The 17,993-nt window shown below is 60.6% G+C and overlaps 1 protein-coding gene across 11 annotated transcripts in view; it reads left to right on the forward strand.

The window, feature by feature from the left end:
* PIP5K1C (phosphatidylinositol-4-phosphate 5-kinase type 1 gamma) overlaps positions 1–15,994 on the forward strand; it is a 57,835-nt gene extending 41,841 nt beyond the window's left edge. For 3 of the 11 annotated variants that reach the window (XM_017507403.2, XM_037730990.1, XM_037730992.1), the window contains 11 exons: positions 167–250; positions 1,495–1,543; positions 2,698–2,782; positions 4,295–4,459; positions 5,121–5,259; positions 5,521–5,553; positions 6,967–7,071; positions 10,411–10,543; positions 12,106–12,183; positions 15,459–15,542; positions 15,827–15,926. In XM_017507403.2, the coding sequence (XP_017362892.1) occupies positions 167–250; positions 1,495–1,543; positions 2,698–2,782; positions 4,295–4,459; positions 5,121–5,259; positions 5,521–5,553; positions 6,967–7,071; positions 10,411–10,543; positions 12,106–12,183; positions 15,459–15,542; positions 15,827–15,829 (958 nt within the window). In that variant the 3' untranslated portion in view covers positions 15,830–15,926. Of the gene's footprint in view, positions 1–166; positions 251–1,494; positions 1,544–2,697; positions 2,783–4,294; positions 4,460–5,120; positions 5,260–5,520; positions 5,554–6,966; positions 7,072–10,410; positions 10,544–12,105; positions 12,184–15,458; positions 15,543–15,826 lie in introns of all 11 variants that reach the window. The other 8 variants (XM_037730988.1, XM_017507404.2, XM_037730989.1 and 5 more) reach the window with 8 other exon arrangements.
* The last annotated feature ends 1,999 nt before the right edge of the window (positions 15,995–17,993 follow it).

Below are 17,993 nucleotides of genomic sequence, written 5' to 3' on the forward strand. Positions count from 1 at the left end.
GGCCTGGGTTTCAGGCTGGGGGTGATGGAGGGATGTCAGGACAGAGGTTCCCGGGTGTCACACCCCACTCCGAGGGCTCCACGGGAGCAGGTGGATTCCCCAGCCCTGCCTGCCCCAAGTCCCAGCTCTGTGGGATGCTGACGGTGCCCTTGGCCTCTCTCTCCAGGATGGGCGGGATCCCTGCCGTGAATGGCCGCGGGGAGCGGCTACTGCTGCACATCGGCATCATCGACATCCTGCAGTCGTACAGGTGGGTGCGGGTGTGCAGTCACACAGGGGGGTGCCGGGTGTTCAGTCACACAGGGGGGTGCCGGGTGTTCAGTCACACACTGGGGGGTGCCGGGTCTGCAGTCACACGGGGTGTGCTGGGTCTGCAGCCTACAGGTGGGTGCCTGGCTCTGCAGCCTGCAGGCGGACACCTGGGTCTGCAGTCCCACCAGTGGGCGCCCCATGGACACCCATGTACAGAGGCGCTTGCCCGCGGAAACAGCAGCACCAGCAGCTCTTGGGGCTCCTCAGCCTTCTGGAAGACTCTTGCTGGGCTGTTCCCTCTTGAGCCCTAAAGGAAGGTGTCTGGTCACCTTCAAAATCCACAGAGTGAGTTGCGCATAGTGGCTCACGCCTGTAATCCGGCACTGTGGGAGGCCAAGGTGGGAGGATCACTTGAGCTGAGGAGTTTGAGACCAGCCTGGACAACATAGCAAGACCCCGTGTCTACAAAAAATTTTAAAAAATTAGCAGAGCATGGTGGTGCTCCTGCAGTCCCAGCTGCTCGGGAGACCTTGAGGAGGATCCCTTGAGCCCGGGGCTGCAGCAGTGAGCCGTGATCACAGCACCGCACTCCAGGCTGGGTGAGCAGGACCCTGTCTCAAAGACAAAATCCAAGGAGTGGGTTTGAAGTCTCACTTTGGGGCTTGAATATTTGTTTTTTGTTTTGAAACAGTCTCACTGTGTCCCTTAGGCTGAAGTGCAGTGGCGCGATTTTGGCTCAGTGCAACCTCCACCTTCTGCATCAAAGCGATTCTCCTGCCTCAGCCTCCTGAGTAGCTGGGACTGCAGGCACCTACCACCACGCCCAGCTAATTTTTGTATTTTTAGTAGAGACGAGATTTCACCATGTTGGTCAGGCTGGTCTTGAACTCCTGGCCTAAAGTGATGCACCCCCCCTCAGCCTTCCAAAGTGCTGGGATCACAGGCGTGAGCCAACGTGCCCACCTGGGGCTCTAGCATATTTAAATACAGGGTCACCCACCCAGTGCTGTGGACATTGGGACCAGGTGGTTCTCTGGGGTGGGGCCGTCCTGGACATTGCAGGGAGCTTAGCAGTGAGCTTCCACCCACTCTCTGCCTGGAGCACCTGCCACCCTGAGCTTTGACAGCCACGATTGCCCGAGGCCATGGCCCAGTGTCCTAAGGGGTGCACAGTGCCCCCTGAGTGAGGCCGCCTGGCATGGGGGGTGATGTCAGCTGCCACTCCGGGCACTCTCTCCACAGGTTCATCAAGAAACTGGAGCACACCTGGAAGGCCCTCGTCCATGATGGGGTGAGCGCCTGCACCCCTCCTCCCACCTGTCGTCCCGGCCTCCCTCCCATTCATCGCTCCACAAACAGACCACCTCCTGGGGCCAGGTGCTGAGGACTAACATCTGTGTGGCCACAGCCTGTAGAATCCAAGATCCCAACAGACACCCCCATTTTTCAAGAGTGTTTAGAAGGTCCAGGCCATAGCTTCCAGGATAAGCATGGAGCAGGTCAGGGTGGTGGCCGGCAGAGGCCTCTGGGGATGTCTTAAAACTCACCAAGGCCCGGAACCCACGGCCCAGAGCAGATAGGAGCCCTCTCGCTCTGACGAGGCCGGCTAGGATGTCCTGTGCTGCCGCCCCACTTCCCTGGGGTTGTCCTTGTCCCCTCGCCCACAGTGGACAGGCACCACCTCCCACTGCAGCCTGTGAGGGTGGAGTCGTTCACGGTCCTGGCGCGTGGCCACTCCCCACCAAGCAGACTGGGAATGGAGGCTGCATTCTGGGAAGCCAAGGGCCACATCCCAGCAGGGCCCCAGCCAGGCCATCCTGCCTCAGCCTCCCCTGCAAGTCCATGTGGACCACTGCGCCTGGCCAGAATACCTGATTGACCTGGTTTAAAAAGGCAAAAATGCTGGCCGGGCGAAGTGGCTCACGCCTGTAATCCCAGCACTTTGGGAGGCCGAGGCACGTAGATCACAAGGTCAGGAGGTCAAGACCATCCTGGCCAGCCCTGTCTCTACTGAAAATACAAAAATTAGCTGGGCGTGGTGGTGGGCGCCTGTAATCCCAGCTACTTGGGAGGCTGAGGCAGGAGAATTGCTCAAACGCGGAAGGCAGAGGTTGTGGTGAGCCAGGATCACGCCGCCGCACTCCAGCTCGGACCGCAAAGCGAGACTCCGTCTCAAAAAAAAAAAGGAAGTCAAACATGCTAACGGGTCTCTAGTGGAAAAGTTCCCGCCTCTTCCCTGCCACCGTCTCCCTCCCCAGAGGGAACCCCTGTTCCCGGTTCCGTGAGCCCTTCCCAGCAAGCCATGGTGCCATGGACACATCTCCAGCCTTTTCACACGGAAGGTGCCCCCCGACCTCACCCCACACCCCGTGTCTGTCTGGGGCTGTCCCTGGCTGTTGGTTGATGCGCCCTCTGACCCCGGGCACCCCCACCACTCTCTTCCAGGACACCGTGTCCGTCCACCGCCCCAGCTTCTATGCTGAGCGCTTTTTCAAGTTCATGAGCAACACGGTCTTTCGGAAGAACTCCTGTAAGCCACCTGAGCCCTGTGGGGTGGGAGGGACTCTAGGGGAGGCTGAGAACCCAGTGGGCAGGGACGGTAAACCCAGAGCCCCTGTGCCCCCCCTCAGACCGGGCCTTACCCAGAGGTAGGGTAGTCAGGACATTTACCTGCACAGGGATAGAGCATGGGTCCACAGCCTGAATCCTGAATCCTGGCCTGTCCTCCCAGTGTGCCTCAGTTTCCCCATTTGCACAGCATGGTGAGGGTACAGTGTTTATATATGGGATGGGTGGGCCTGGCCCCCCCAGGTAGCTCACAGTGTGTGGGGCTGCCCACAACATCACCTTCACCAAGGAAACCCGTCCCAGCCAGGAGAACCCAGGAGGCCAGCCCAGCAGACTATGGGAGGGGAAGGTGGGGACTCAGGGTTCATCCAGGGTGCCCTGGGGAGGTCCCCATCTCTCAGGACTCAGCTTCCCCTCGTGCCACTGTAACATCTGGTCTCAGGCTTGGGGTCCCAGGTCCCAGTGCAGACCTCGGCCTGTGGCCCACCTGCTGCAGATGGGCTCCTCCCGGGTCTGTTGCTCAGGGCCCTCCGCACTGGAAGGCTCCCAGCCTCCCCAGCATCCTGCACAGGCCTAGCACACAGTGCTTGGGAAGTGTTGGTGGCGTGAATGGTCCATGGGTACGCACCCACGGGGGCTGCTCCCCGGAGCAGCAGGGACAGGCACGCCAATGTCCCACACTCACAGTGGGGCCGCTCTTCCTGGCTCCGAGGTCAGGGACCCCCTCTAATTGACACCGTGGGAATTGGCAGACATCACGTGTTAGGAACTATCTCTGGAGAGCCGGCTGTGGAGCCTGTCCCCACACACCACTCTCTGGGACCATTGCCACGGGGTCATTTCCAGTCATCCTGGGGTGTTTGCCAGCCTGTGGCGACTATAGGAAGCTGCACAAGGCAAACCGAGCGCTTACTGTTTACCAGGAACTGTGTGGGCCATTCCGGGGCCAGAGGTCACAAGAGCTTGGTGAGGAGGCAGAGCTCAAACAGCTCTGAGGACCGGCCCTGTCCCTTGCGGGGCGCTGTGGCATCACCTGCCCCGCCCAACCCAACTGCTAAGGTCAACCACCGGGGCCCGGAGACACCAAGCCACACAGCCAGTGGGCGAGCCTGGATCTGGGCCCTACATGCTGAGCCACTGAGTTCTCCGACGACACCTGGTGCTCCCCAAGGCTCTCATGTCTGTCTGAAACTGGGGGCCCTGGCCAGCTTGATAGATGGGAGCCACAGGTCTGCAGGGCCCCGGGAGGGCAGGCACTGTGCCAAGCCCCGTGTGTCTCAGAGACGGTTGGGTGGGCAGGACAGGTGACTAGGACCCTCAGTGCCTCCCGCAGCCAGCCTGGTTTTCCACAGAGGCTTTATTGCTTCCTGGCCTCAGGGATGGCAGAGGCACATGCAGGCAGCGGTCCTGTCTGGGCTTTGCTGCGAGCCCCCAGCAGCCCCAGGTGCCAACACCCAGCCCCCCTCCCCTGCAGCCCTGAAGTCCTCACCCTCCAAGAAGGGGCGCGGTGGAGCCTTGCTGGCCGTCAAACCCCTGGGGCCCACAGCCGCCTTCTCCGCCAGCCAGATCCCCAGTGAGCGGGAGGAGGCCCAGTATGATCTGCGGGGGGCCCGCAGCTACCCCACGCTGGAGGACGAAGGTGAGGGGCAGAGGGCGGGAGTGTGCTTGTAGGGGCCACAGGGTGCCAGCAGCAGCCCAGTGGGCGGGGCACAGGCCTCATCCTGAGAGTTCGTCACTCAGTTGCCACCTCCGGGACCTGCAGAGCCGGCCCGGCCCCAGGGAAGAGCCCCAGAGAGAGCTGAGTGTGGAAGGCTCCACTGGGCACTGGGACAGCTCCCACCCTCTGTCACAGTCACTGTCACCGAGGTGCACTGGGATGCCATAGAAGGCATGTAGCCCCCGGGCTGGGCCTGATGTCAGGGAGTTGGGGGGGTGGAATGAAGGGACGTTACCATGTGCAGACCGTGGGGCAGTACTGCACCTGCTGGGGGAACAGCAAGGAGGATCTTGTGGCTGAGCAGTGGGGAGGGGAAGAGAGGGAGGAGGCAGTGGGGTGGGGCAGGCCAGGTCGCACAGGGCCTTCTGGGCTGTGTAAGGGTCTGGATTCTATTTTGAGAGCGGTCAGAAGTCTTCATGCAAGGGGAAACGTCACCCTTCTCTGCCGTGTGGGGAGATGGCGTGTCCAGGAGGCTGCAGGCACTGGGCTGTGGGCTCCCGGGTGAGCCCAGCCTCAGGGAGAACCCTCTGTGGTGTTTGGGGCCCGGAGGCTCCGCAAGGTGCCCACAGTCCTCTCGCTGCAGGCCGGCCTGACCTCCTGCCCTGCACGCCACCGTCCTTTGAAGAAGCCACTACAGCCTCCATTGCCACGACTCTGTCATCCACATCCCTCTCCATTCCTGAGCGGTCCCCCTCGGAGACATCAGAGCAGCCCCGGTACAGGTGGGTGGGGCATCCGCTGTGCGGGAGGGCGGGGAATCCACTGTGCAGGTGGACGGGGCATCTGCTGTGCATGTAAGTGGGGCATCTGATGTGCAGAAGGCCGGGGCGTTGCTGTGGATGTGGGCGGGGCAATTGATGTGTAGGAGGGCGGGGCATCAGATGTACAGGTGGGCTGGGTATCCAATATACAGGTGGGCGGGGTTGCCAAGGGGGCGGGCCATGGCTCTTCCCCTGTGTCACCTGTGTGCCTTTTCTCTACAGACGGCGCACACAGTCCTCTGGACAGGATGGCAGGTGAGACCCAGCCCTCTTCCCTCCCTGGGTCTCTCACCGGCTCATCCTGCACAGCTCACAGCTCCCATTCCCGCCCCCCAACCCCTCTGCTCTCTGCCCATTCTCTCCTGGGGACAGATGTAAGGTTCCAGCACTCAGCCCTAGAACCACACAGAATCTGCTAGTCCCTTTGTTTTTCTTATGCCCTGGGGCAGCTCTGGCCTGTGGATCTTTCGTTATTTCTTCTTCTATTAAGTTTTCTTTAACTTAAAGAAAGTACAAGAGGGAACATCATGAAATGCCCCCTCCTGCAACGGCCCGTCCCTTCCCAGGAGCAGCCACTGGGACTGTGGGTTTGTCTTTTTGCAGAGGTACTTTCTGGGGACACAGCAAATGTGCATCAGGCTTGTGGTTCCTTTATTTATTTTTTTTTTTTGAGGCAGTGTTTCACTCTTGTTGTCCAGGCTAGAGTGCATTGACACTATCTCGGCTCACTGCAACCTCCACCTCCTGGGTTCTAGCCATTCTCCTGCCTTAGCCTCCCTAGTAGCTGGGATTACAGGTGCCCACCACCACACACAGCTAATTTTTTGTATTTTTAGTAGAGACGGGGTTTCACTATGTTGTCCAGGTTAGCCTCGAACTCCTGACCTCAGGCAATCCATCTGCCTCAGCCTTCCAAAGTGCTGGAATTATAGGCGTGAGCCACAGCGCCCGGCTATGGTTCCCTTTTATTTTGACACAAATGGACACACCCATGCACACCGCCTGCCCCTTGCTGTTGTCACGAGACTGAAGATGGTCCCACCGGCGGGTGCGCCGCTCCCTGTTGTGCCTGCATGCTGGCCTTCCATCCCATGGGCTGCACCCGGCTTCAAGTGCCCGGACCTCACGGACATTTGCGAGGTCCCCAGGGTCTCACTCTTGTGAACACTGGGGCAGTGGCAAGGTGTTGCTTTCCTTAACTGTGTTTTAATCACTGCTGCCTAATGAAAGAAACCCCTTGGTGTGCCGTGGTGCCCAGGGTGTGCTGGGTGGGATGTGACCCTCCCCTCTGTCCAGCATGCCATTTGGAGAGAGCACATGCCCAGGCCAGGCTCCCGGGACACTGACTCGCCTGTCAGACCCTCGGTTGCCAGGTTCAGGAACTCTCGTGGGGGTGGGCAGGATCTGTGACGCCTAAGCCGGTCGGGGCCACCATTCACTCATGTGCCTCAAGAGCCTGCTGCACCCCGGGCCCTGCCAGCACCACAGCCACCAAGGGACCCAGGTGGACAGTCCCCAGGCTGGGAGTGACAGCCAGAAAGACCAGGCCCGAGCAGGAGGCTCCCAGCCCCCCTCTGGGACTGGCCCGGGAGTTCACTAGGCACTCCTGGGGGTAGGACAGGGGGACAAGAGGAGGGAAACTGAGTCACAGCCTCCCATTGCCTGCAGGCCACAGGAAGAGCCACCCACGGAAGATGGCCTGCAGCAGATTACGGTGCAGGTGGAGCCCACGTGCAGCGTGGAGATCGTGGTCCCCAAAGAGGAAGACTCAGGGTGAGTGTGGCCTCGGCGGGAGGTCAGGGCGCCCACCTGCTGCGGCCCCGGAGGAGCCAAGAGCACCCCAAGGTTTCAGAATGAAGCCGCTCCATCTTACTGGCTTGTATTAACAGGTGGTGGTTTTCTATACATTTTGTTTTTGAATGAAGGCAGTGGTTCTCAACTAGCTGGGGCTGCTCCTTATCCCCAGGGAACACTGGGCGATGCCTGGGGGCATTTGTGGCTGTTGGAACCGGGGGTGCTCCTGGCATGGAGTGGGTGGAGGCCAGGAACGCCACTCAACATCAGCCTGCCGTGCCCAGGACAGCCTCACCCCAGAAAAGGACCTGGTTCCACTGTCCACAGGGCCAAGGGCAAGAGACCCTGGGCAGAAAGTTGTGTAAAAGCATCTCTGAACTTCCAAGTCATGAGGGTTTTTTTTTGCCTTTTTAGTATTTACTTATTTTATTTTTTATTTTATTGATGTATTTTTTTGAGACAGTTTAGCTCTTGTTACCCAGGCTGGAGTGCAATGGAGCGATCTCGGTTCACTGCAACCTTCACCCGCCCAGGTTCAAGCTGTTCTCCTGCCTCAGCCTCCCAAATAGCTGGGATTACAGGCGCCCGCCACCACGCCTGGCTAATTTTTGTATTTTTACTAGAGAAGCAGTTTCACCATGTTGACCAGGCTGATCTCGAACTCCTGACCTCAGGTGACCCAACGACCTCGACTTCCCAAAGTGCTGGGATTACAGGTGTGAGCCATTGCGCCCCACATCAGTGCCACACACTTCTAGACTAGCAGATTTGGTGAGAATTTGCCCCAAGGGTAAGGACAGCACCAAGCCGTGAGGGGTCCACTACCATGGCTGAAAACCCTCCCACCAGGCCCCACCTCAGCCCCGGGCCCACATTTCCACATGCGATTTGGTGGGAACACACACCTCAACCACGTGGAAAGAATGAGCATCTCTGTGGGACGGGACGTTCTCTGTGAGCCCTGTGATGTCCAATCTTTTTTTTTTTTTAATTGCATTTTAGGTTTTGGGGTACATGTGAAGAACATGTAAGATTGTTGCATAGGTACACACATGGCAGTGTGGTTTGCTGCCTTCCTCCCCATCACCTATATCTGGCATTTCTCCCCATGTTATCCCTCCCCAACTCCCCGCCCCCCCCCGTCCCTCCCCTATTTCCCCACCACAGACCCCAGTGTGTGATGCTCCCCTCCCTGTGTCCATGTGTTCTCATTGTTCAACACCCGCCTATGAGTGAGAACATGCGGTGTTTGATTTTGTGTTCTTGTGTCAGTTTGCTGAGAGTGATGGTTTCCAGGTTCATCCATGTCCCTACAAAGGACCCAAACTTACCGTTTTTTATGGCTGCATAGTATTCCATGGTGTATATGTGCCACATTTTCCCTGTCCAATCTGTCATCGATGGGCATTTGGGTTGGTTCCAGGTCTTTGTTATTGTAAACAGTGCTGCAATGAACATTCGTGTGCATGTGTCCTTATAATAAAACGATTTAGGCCGGGCGCGGTGGCTCAAGCCTGTAATCCCAGCACTTTGGGATGCCGAGGCAGGGGGATCACGAGGTCAAGAGATCGAGACCATCCTGGTCAACATGGTGAAACCCCATCTCTACTAAAAATACAAAAAATTAGCTGGGCATGGTGGCGCCTGCCTGTAATCCCAGCTACTCAGGAGGCTGAGGCAGGAGAATTGCCTGAACCCGGGAGGTGGAGGTTGCGGTGAGCGGAGATCGCGCCATTGCACTCCAGCCTGGGTAACAAGAGCGAAACTCCGTCTCAAAAAAAAAAAAATAAAACGATTTATAATCCTTTGCATATATACCCAGTAATGGGATTGCTGGGTCAAATGGAATTTCTATTTCTAGATCCTTGAGGAATCGCCACACTGTCTTCCACATGGTGGGACTAATTTACACTCCCACCAGCAGTGTGAAGATGTTGAATCTTCACTGTCATCATTCAGTTCCTTTACGTCTTTTTTGTTGTTGTTTTCTGAGACAGATTCTCGCTCTGTTGCCCAGGCTGGAGTGCAGTGGCGCGAATCTCAGCTCACTGCAGCCTCCATCTCCTGGGTTCAGGTGATTCTCCTGCCTCAGCCTCCCGAGTAGCTGGGATGACAGGCACAAGCCCCGTGCCGGCCCCTTTCTCTCTGTCCTTTCTGTCATCTGTCTGATGCGTGTAATCCCATGCTTGCGTCGTTACCAAATTCTTCCTGCCTTTCTCATGATTTTTGCTTGAGATGGTTTTTTATTTTCGTTGCAAGAGACCTTTTTTAGCACTCACAGCAGCATAGACCAGAAAATAAAGCTCTGGGGATTTATCTTCCACCCGGCGTTCCTGCCACTGTCAGCTCCTGGCCGTTGCCAAACCTCGAACCATAAAATTTCAGGCTTGGCTAAAAAGAACTGAACCCCCGACGTAGCGGGAGGGCGTGTGTAGCCGCATTCCTGGGATAAACACTATGCACCGACTACATAGCCAAGACCGAGGCCGTTCCTCACCTCCTCTCTGTGCCTCCGTTTTTGCAAAAGTATCACAGGGACGGTAGCTGCACCGTCTCCATCCTTCACGATAGACTCAGTGAGTTAATCACAGGAGCCCGTCCTGGTCTATAGTAAGTGCTCAGTAAGGACAGAGAGGCTGGGCTTGTGGGCTCCTGTCTGTGATCCCTCCTAAAGGAGGCTGAGGCGGGAGGATCGCTTGACCCCATGAGTTGGAGACCAACCTGGGCAACATAGTGAGACCCTGTTTCCACATACACACACACAAAATTAGTTGGGTGTAGCAGTGCACACCTGTAGTCTCAGCTACTTGGGAGGCCAAGATGGGAGGATCGCTTAAGTCTAGGAGGTGGAGACTGTAGTGAGCCATGATGACACCGCTGCATGCCAGTGTGACTGATGGAAAGAGAGCCTATCTCAAAAAAATAAATAAATAAAAGGAGAAAGCTCTGATCCCAGTGGGGTGGTGCATCTCTCCCCACTTGACAGGTGAGGTGACTGAGGCTGAGGAGGAACAGGCCCTCCCAGGGTGGCAGAGCTGGGGAGGGGGAGGCCAGCACCTGCCCACAGGTGTGCGTGTGGGAGGCAGGGCCGAGCTTTCAGTGGGCTGGCAGGTCATTCCTGGAGTCAGCGTTTGGGGGCTTCTTGAGGGGTTTGTTCTGATTTGCGTTAAATAGTAGGAGCGCGTAGCCTGCGGTCAGCTGCCTGGGTTTCTATATCAGTGATGAGTGTGTGAAGCCCCTGCCTGGATCCCGAGCCGGGCAGTAGGGAGGCTCTGGGTGGGGTTGAGGGTCAAGTCTGCCTGTCTGCTCCGTCCCCAGGGTGGAGGCTTCCCCGGCCGGTGCCTCTGCTGCTGTGGAAGCAGAAACTGCCAGCCAGGCCTCGGACGAGGAGGGTGCACCCGCCAGCCAGGCCTCAGACGAGGAGGACGCGCCCGCTACTGACATCTACTTTGTAAGTGCCCGGGCTCCACCTGACTCCGGCTCATCAACCAGACTGTCTCTCTCACATGTTCCACCGCGTGCACACCATGTGCACATGCACATAGGCACGTGAGAACACTGTGTGCACACACCCGCACCGAGAACACCATGTGCACACGCATGCACACGGGCACGTGACAGCACCGTGTGCACACGCATGCACCCGCACATGGGCACGTGAGAGCACCGTGTGCACACGCATGCACCCGCATACGGGCACGTGAGAGCACCATGTACACAGACACCTGCACACGGGCACATGAGAGCACCGTGTACACAGACACCCGCACACGGGCATGTGAGAACACCGTGTACACACACACCCGCACATGGGCACGTGAGAACACTGTGTATACACACCTGCACAGCCACATGAGAGCACTGTGTACACACACACCAGCACACAGGCATGAAGGAGTGCTCTCTTGACCCTCTACATGCTCTCTCACACCAGCCGGCACTCTCACGCCACGTTCACACCCACGTCCTCTTCCTGGTCTAACCCCACGAGGTGGGAGGTGCCTCCAGACCAGGCCTTTCCCAGGCCCCAGAGCTGCCCCTGTCACCTCCCCAGCCTCTTGCCCACGGCACCTTCCGTGCCACCCATCTCCGTGGGAGTCATCCAGAATCCTCAGACTCTCGGCCCCTTGGGAGGCCCCGGCATAGGCCAAGGCCCAGCACTCTTGACAGCCTAGATGTTCAGGCAGGGCTGTGGCAACAGGACCTTTTTCCTGTCACCGTGGGCATGGCCAGGTGGGCTCGTCCTTGAGGAGGGCCGGGGGACAGGCAGTGGCAGGAGGGCCCCCTGCTCCCACACCGCACACTGGGGACTCAGGGCTGCTCCTGGTCGAGGCTGGGTCTGCCCGGCCCTGGGGACTGGGATCCCACCTGCCTTTTGCCAGGGTCTGAATGAGGTGGCTGCTGGGTAGCCAGCGAGGCCTGGGATGTCCGGGCAGCATCTGCACTCCTCAGTGGCCCCACTCAGGGGTCAGGCAGCCTCAGGTCACAGGGAGGGCCGGAGGCTGCAGCCCAATTCCCAGACGGCCTGTCCTCACCCTGCACCCCCTGGGACGGTGGGTGGGGTGCAGGCACCAGCCCTCAGAACCTGTTTTGGGGGCATCCACTGGCTGCTTCCTAACTCCCCTGCTATCTCCAGGGATGCCTGTGGGGTCCCTGTGCCCCCACCTGGCTCTGGAGACGGGAGGGGCAGGCCGCGTGCCTTTGCCCCCACCCACCCCATGTTGCCACCCCTCTCCCCAGGGCTGGTTTGTGCGTGTCTTGGTCTCCGGATGGTACGGGGCCCGGGGGCATATCCTGCTGTGTGTCTGTGTCCTGACGCCCTGCTGCGTGGGCAGCAGAGAAAGGAGAAGGGAGGCCTCAGTCCCACCCCTGCCCTGCACCCCCGCCTCTGCTTGGCACTCAGCTCTCCCCACCTGCTCCCACTGCCTCTCCCACCCGACCGCGGGGTCGCCGCCTCATCCGCTGTCCTCTGTTTTCCTTCCTCCTCCCGCCCGCCCGGCCCACCCCGTCCAGTTCACGGATGGGAGGTACTGGATTTACTCTCCCCACCATCGCCGACTGCGGGCCGTGACGTTGAGCGCCTCGGGGACTGTAAGTGACCGCAGCCGGCCACCCTGGGGAGAAGGGGCGGTGCCCCTCGGGCAGAGGGAGCCGCAGGTCCCCAGCCGGAAGCACAGGATCCGGCGTCCGCTGTTCTCCAGAAGGGCTTTGGGGAAATCACGGCTGCGGTTGAGGTCAACCAGGCTGGGTTCAGGCCAGGCACTGAACTGTGTGCATCACTGGGAATGTCACTTGGTCCCGCGTTGAACCGAGCGCTCCATAGGGCGGCACCACCACCAGCTGCACAGCTGAGGCCCGGGGCCTGCCTCTGGACCCAGCCCTTCCGTGTCAGGGTGTCTTGGGTAGACGCTTCTCATTCGTACAGACCTGGCTGCCCTGGCCCCCAAGGGGCATCTGCTGGCTGCGTGGGGGAGGTTGCACAGGTCAGCAGAGTGGCCACAGGGCTGGGCTCCGAACCGTAGGGCCATGGAGATGGGAGGAGATGGTGTCTCCACACCCACCTCACAGGTGGAGACGCTGAGGCCTCAGCCAGCCTGGGAGACCACATGGTTTAGTAAAAATCCAGGTCCCCGACCTCTCAAGGAGTCCCCCCGGGACACCACATGGGCCCACGTAGCTAGCTGTAGGATCCTCGGGGCCTGCTCTTGTCATTATGACCAAAAAGCCAGGGACCAGAGAGGCCAAGAAACCTGCCCAGCACTGCACAGCCAGAATGGGGCGCAGACCTGAAGCAGGGGTGTCTCCTGGAGACAAAGCCCCCATGGAGGCCGCCCTGGCTCCCCGCCCATCAGCAGACACCTCTGAGCACCGCCGTGTGCCAGGCACTCTGGAGTGACCCCAGAGGTGGAGGCCACCTCCCCGGCTACACCAGGCAACTCCGTCCCACGGGGCCAACAGGAAGCCAGCCACCCTCAAAGCCATGCCCTGGAGATGGACAAGGAGCTGCCCATCGGGCCTGCTGGGAGGGTGGAGCCCTGGAGAGAGCCACGGCCCTGCCGGCCACCGCCCCGCAGGCAGGGAGCAGCTTGCACAGGCTGCCCGGAGAGCGGGCTGCCTGGACTTTGAAAAACACCAGGTTTGAAGGGGCAGAAGCTGGCACTGGTCTCAGCAGCAGGCACAGCAGAAGCAGAAGTGTGGGGGCCGGAAGGGAGGCAGGACGGCCGTTCAGAACACCTCAAGGCCTGAGTGCTGGCAAGGCTCTGCCCTTGGTTCCGGTCTTCCTGGGCTCACCTGGTTCTGGGTCCCAGCTGCTACTGCCCCACACTTCCCCTGCCTGCCCAGCTGTTGGCTGAGGGGGTCCCTTTCTGTCCCCGCAACTCCTGCAGGACAGGGAAGTCAGCTGTCCTGCCCTTTTTTTTGAGACGGAGTCTCTCTTGTGTCCCAGGCTGGAGTGCAGTGGCATGATCTCAGCTCACTGCAACCTCCGCCTCCTGGATTCAAGGGGTTCTGCCTCAGCCTCCTGAGTAGCTGGGGTTACAGGCACCTGCCACCACTCCTGGCTAGTTTTTGTATTTTCAGTAGACAGGGCTTCACCATGTTGGCCAGGCTGGTCTCAAACTCCTGACTTCAAGTGATCCACTTGCCTCGACCTCCCAAAGTGCTGGGATTCTAGGCATGAGCCCCCGTACCTGGTCTGTACCCCCATTTATAACGCATTAGCAGAAGGATACTGTTGTCCCTGCCCAGGTGCTACGTGCGCAGTGCCACCCAGGATGCCTCCCCATCCCCTGACCCCGGAGAGCAGCTCTGAGGCAGCTGCTGCCACCCTCCTCCCCGTGGGCCAGCTCTTTCCGGTGGGGACCCTGTTTTGGCCCCACAGTTTGAAGTCCCCATTGGAGCCGTCAGTCAGCCACCAAATCAGTACCGAGCACCCACGGTGGCTCGCCACGCCAGGCCCTCGAGGGACATGGGGGGCGTGCTGGACCCACCATTTTCACATCAGGGATTCCATGCTGCATATGCAATCCTCCTGGAGGAAAAGGCGAGGCCTGTGCTGGGGTCCCGGCCCGTTGGTGCAGGAGTCAGTCCTCCGAGATTTGGCTTCGTGGGGTGGGAGCTCGGTGCCCAAGGGCCGGGAACAGGTCTGGTGGGAGCTGTAGGGACTGGGCAGGGTGGCGTGAGCACAGAGCTGGGCCCTGTGAGGGAGCGCGGAGGTGGGGCTCGAGGCAAGAGAGGGGGTGCCCCCCAGGTTTGGCTTGGGCAGTCGGGAGCTGGCACAGGCAGGGCACATGTCTGATGAAACGGCGTGGGTTGGCCTGGGCAGCAGGTAGATAAAACACTGTCCTGATCGGAAGGACGAGCAGTGGGTCGTGGGGTGATGGGGTTGTGGGGTTGTGGCTGTGACGAGGGTAGGGGCTGAGGGACACCAGGTGGACGTGGCCAGGCAGTTGTGTCTTCAGGCCTGGTACACAGGGGCCGAGGTCGGGCCCAGTGGAAATCACAGTTCTGTGCCGGGAGGGGCGTTGAAGGCTAGGGCGGTGACAGGAGACCGAGAGAGGAGGATGTGAGGAGGAGGACGAGGAGGCCGGGCTGGAGTCCTGCGGAAGCAGCCTGGGGCAGGCGGAGCAGAGGGAGCTGGAGGGCCGGGGCTCCTCAGGGGGTGCAGACCCAGGGGCAGGGCGGGGGTGTTGGAGGAACGCACCTTCCCTCCCCCCCAGATCTCACCCAGACTTGGGACCCCTCCCTCGGGCACAGCTGGGAACAGCTCTGCCTGTCCCTTGCCCTGGACCTGCCTGTCCCTGTGCACTTCTGGGCTCTTACAGGGCGAGTGGCCTGAGCCTCAGTCTCTCCTGAGCACATGCACGGGCAGCCGTGTGTTCAAAGTCCCGAAAGGCTTCTGCGTCAGGAAGTACCTCCAGCACCCCGACCTCCCAGGACCCCCGTAGAGAGCCCCCAGGAGCCCATGAGCTGGTGCCCGTGGCACAGGCAGGACTGGGGGCTGCAGTGGGGATGGGCTGTGGAGGAGGAGGAGGAGGAGGAGGAGGAACACGTGGTGTTCCAGGTCGCGACCCTGACCCGCTTCCGCCGGCTCTGTCACCCGCTGTCTCAGGCCCTGCCTCGACTGAACTAACCGCTTTCTGCCACCCCCCCCGCCCCGCCCCACCACACTGAGCCGAGGCCCCAGGCCCATCCAGGTTGGGAGCAGGTCCACCAGGTCAAAGGGGCAGCCGGGCCGAGCCACCCCTCGTCCTCCGTGGGGGATTCGCCTCTTTTATGTTCTCCTGTCTCTTCCTTCTCCCTCTGCCTCTCTCGCGCCTCCTCGCACCCTGCTCTTCTGCGCCCTCCTGCACGCGCCCACCCGCCAGCCCACCGATGAGAGGAGCTGGGTGTACTCCCCGCTCCACTATAGCACCCAGGCCCCCCCGGCCTCCGACGGCGAGAGCGACACAGTAAGTGTGGCCCAGGTGCGCCCGCTGGCTCCACGGGGTCCGAGGTTCTACTGAGTGCGGTCCCCACCCTCCGGGACAGACAGGGACTGAGGCCCGGGGCGGGAGGGCACAGGCCGCCCAGAGCTCTGCCCTGGGCTTTCTGGTGCTGAGGGGCCGTGGGGTCAGTGTCTCGGGGCCTGTGTTGGCCCAAGGAAGCCAGTCCCTGGCAGGGGGCTTGGCGGGTGGCCGGGGGGGGTCCTCTAGCCGCCCACCTCCCACCCTCACCTGCCCTCTTGCTCTTGCAGTAATTTCTATGCAGTCCCCGACCCAGAGCCGAGCGCCGCTTTCGCTCTGGCCGCCCCCAGAGGCGCTGCCCACCCCGCTGAGGCCCAGAGCTCGGGAGACGCCTGCCTCGCCGCCCCACTGGACCTCGTCCTCCCCCTGCACGGATGCCGATGGTCAGGCCCCTCCCCCTGTCGGCGGCCTGCCCGTGAGACCGACCCTCCCGAGCGGCAAATCGCATTTGAGTCCTTACTCTGCACAGAGACGGAAGCGCGTGTGTTTGCTTTTAGGAAAAGAACAAAAAAGACACACACAAAAAAAACAGACAAAGAAGAACCCCCACCCACTGCACTCCTTGGTTCTTTGCTGTGCCTGCATGTGTCCTGAGGAGGGAGCCAGGCTGTTCCCAGTGGCGTTTGGGGACCCCATCGGCCTGCCAAGGGTATGGTGTCCCAAGCCACTCCGCCTCCATCCACCTGGGAAGCGGACCCTCCCACCCTCAGCTCGGGTTTGGGGGCCTCAGCGCAGGACATCTGACCTGAGCGTCAGCTGTGGGAACAGCCCTCACCCTGCTGAGCACTGTGGCCGCTCAGCATCTGTGTTCCAGCCACAGTGGAGCCCTGGCGCCCACCTCCCAGGTGCCCCTCGAGCAGAAACCTCCGGCACCTCCAATCCAGAGCACTGCACCTGGCGGGCCGGGCCTCCTCTCCCCCCGCTGCCACCCCCTCTGGCAGCGCTTAGGGCTCGGGACTTGTCCTTCCTTTCTGATGGCGGCTACTCAGCAACTACAATGGAGGGTCCGGCGACAGAGACACTTTCTTCCAGGCCGGACAGAGCGGGAGGCCGGGCCTTGGGCCACAGGACACCAGCTCAGGGCAGAAGGTCAGGCTCCCGGCCCCTCCGCCTGGAGGCATGGCCTAGCGGCGCAGGCCCAGCTCTGCAGGCGTCTCCTTCGGGACTGGCCTGGTGTCCCTCGCCTTTCTTGTTTGAGTGATGTGATGTCTCCGAGGAGAGGAGAGAAGACTGCTTCTGCCTTGTCACTCTCCAGCAGGGCAGCGATCCCAGCGTTGGGACCCAGCCCAGACTGCTCTGGGCAGCTTCCTGGGCCCGCGGCGCTTAGAGGTGCCGGTCAGAGCCGAGAGCTGGGCAGTCACCCGCCCTGCCCTTCCCCAGGACCCTTGAGAGGGGCTTGTTGGTGATGGGCGTGGGGATTCCCCACTGCTGAGATGTGTCCAGGATGGGAGGAGCTGGGGTGGCCCAGAGCAGAAGCCGCACCTTCAGGAAGAATGCTTCTCCCACCCTGGCAGAGCCGGGTGTGGGGTCTGAGGTGGCCAGAGAACCTCCCAGGCAGGAGGGTCTGTGTTTTGTCTGTGGCAAGCTCCGTGCGACACGGTGCCACCTGCTGTTCACGTCCCGTCGGCCTCCCTCGAAGCCCACGCACTGGGCCTGCAGAGAAGCCGGCCCCTCCCCAAGGCCGCCAGTGAGGGCACACTCCACGCAAGCCACCCCTTGAGTCTCTGCCCAGGAGAGGGGACGACCCTCCACGGGAACCAGCTACCCGCATGGCTCCCAGCACCCATCAGGACAAGCCCATGTGGGGTCCTCCCTGCCTGTTCAGAGGGTCTGTCCAGCCCTGGGAAGTGACCTTGGCCCCAGTTCACAGCTTGGTGCCCATCTGCTGGTACCAGCCACCCACCAATCAGCCCCCGCCTTATCCCTCCAAAGGACACGCGGTGGGCACCCCAGGGAGGTGGGGGCATAGGTCAGAAGGGGTGTCTGGGACCTGGATGACCAAGAGGGATGGGCGTCATCATCTCAAAGGCCCGCACCCCCAGAGGTCACACTGAGCCTCCCAGGGAGTCCTCAAGTCCCCCTGCCCAGAGCCCTGGCACCAGAGACGTCAGGTGCCTGTGGGGGTGACTCAAGAGCAGGTGTGGCCCCGGGCGGGCAGCACCGCGTCCAGGGTGGCCTCCCTCTGCTGAGTGAGTCACGTGACACCAGTGCCCGGCCGACGCTCACTTGCAGGAGAAATTTGCAAACCTCTGTGGATATCTTGACATTTCTATTTTTGTGTTGTCTCCAAGGCTCCTTTGGAGATTGACTTTGTGTTGGTTGCGTTTTTTGGTTCCTTCTCAGAGAACTGTAAACCGAGGCTGACGTGCTCCGCTGACTGTGCCGGGGGGTGGGGCG

The sequence above is a fragment of the Cebus imitator genome, unplaced genomic scaffold, assembly GCF_001604975.1.
Source record: "Cebus imitator isolate Cc_AM_T3 unplaced genomic scaffold, Cebus_imitator-1.0 Scaffold375, whole genome shotgun sequence".
NCBI lineage: Eukaryota > Metazoa > Chordata > Mammalia > Primates > Cebidae > Cebus > Cebus imitator.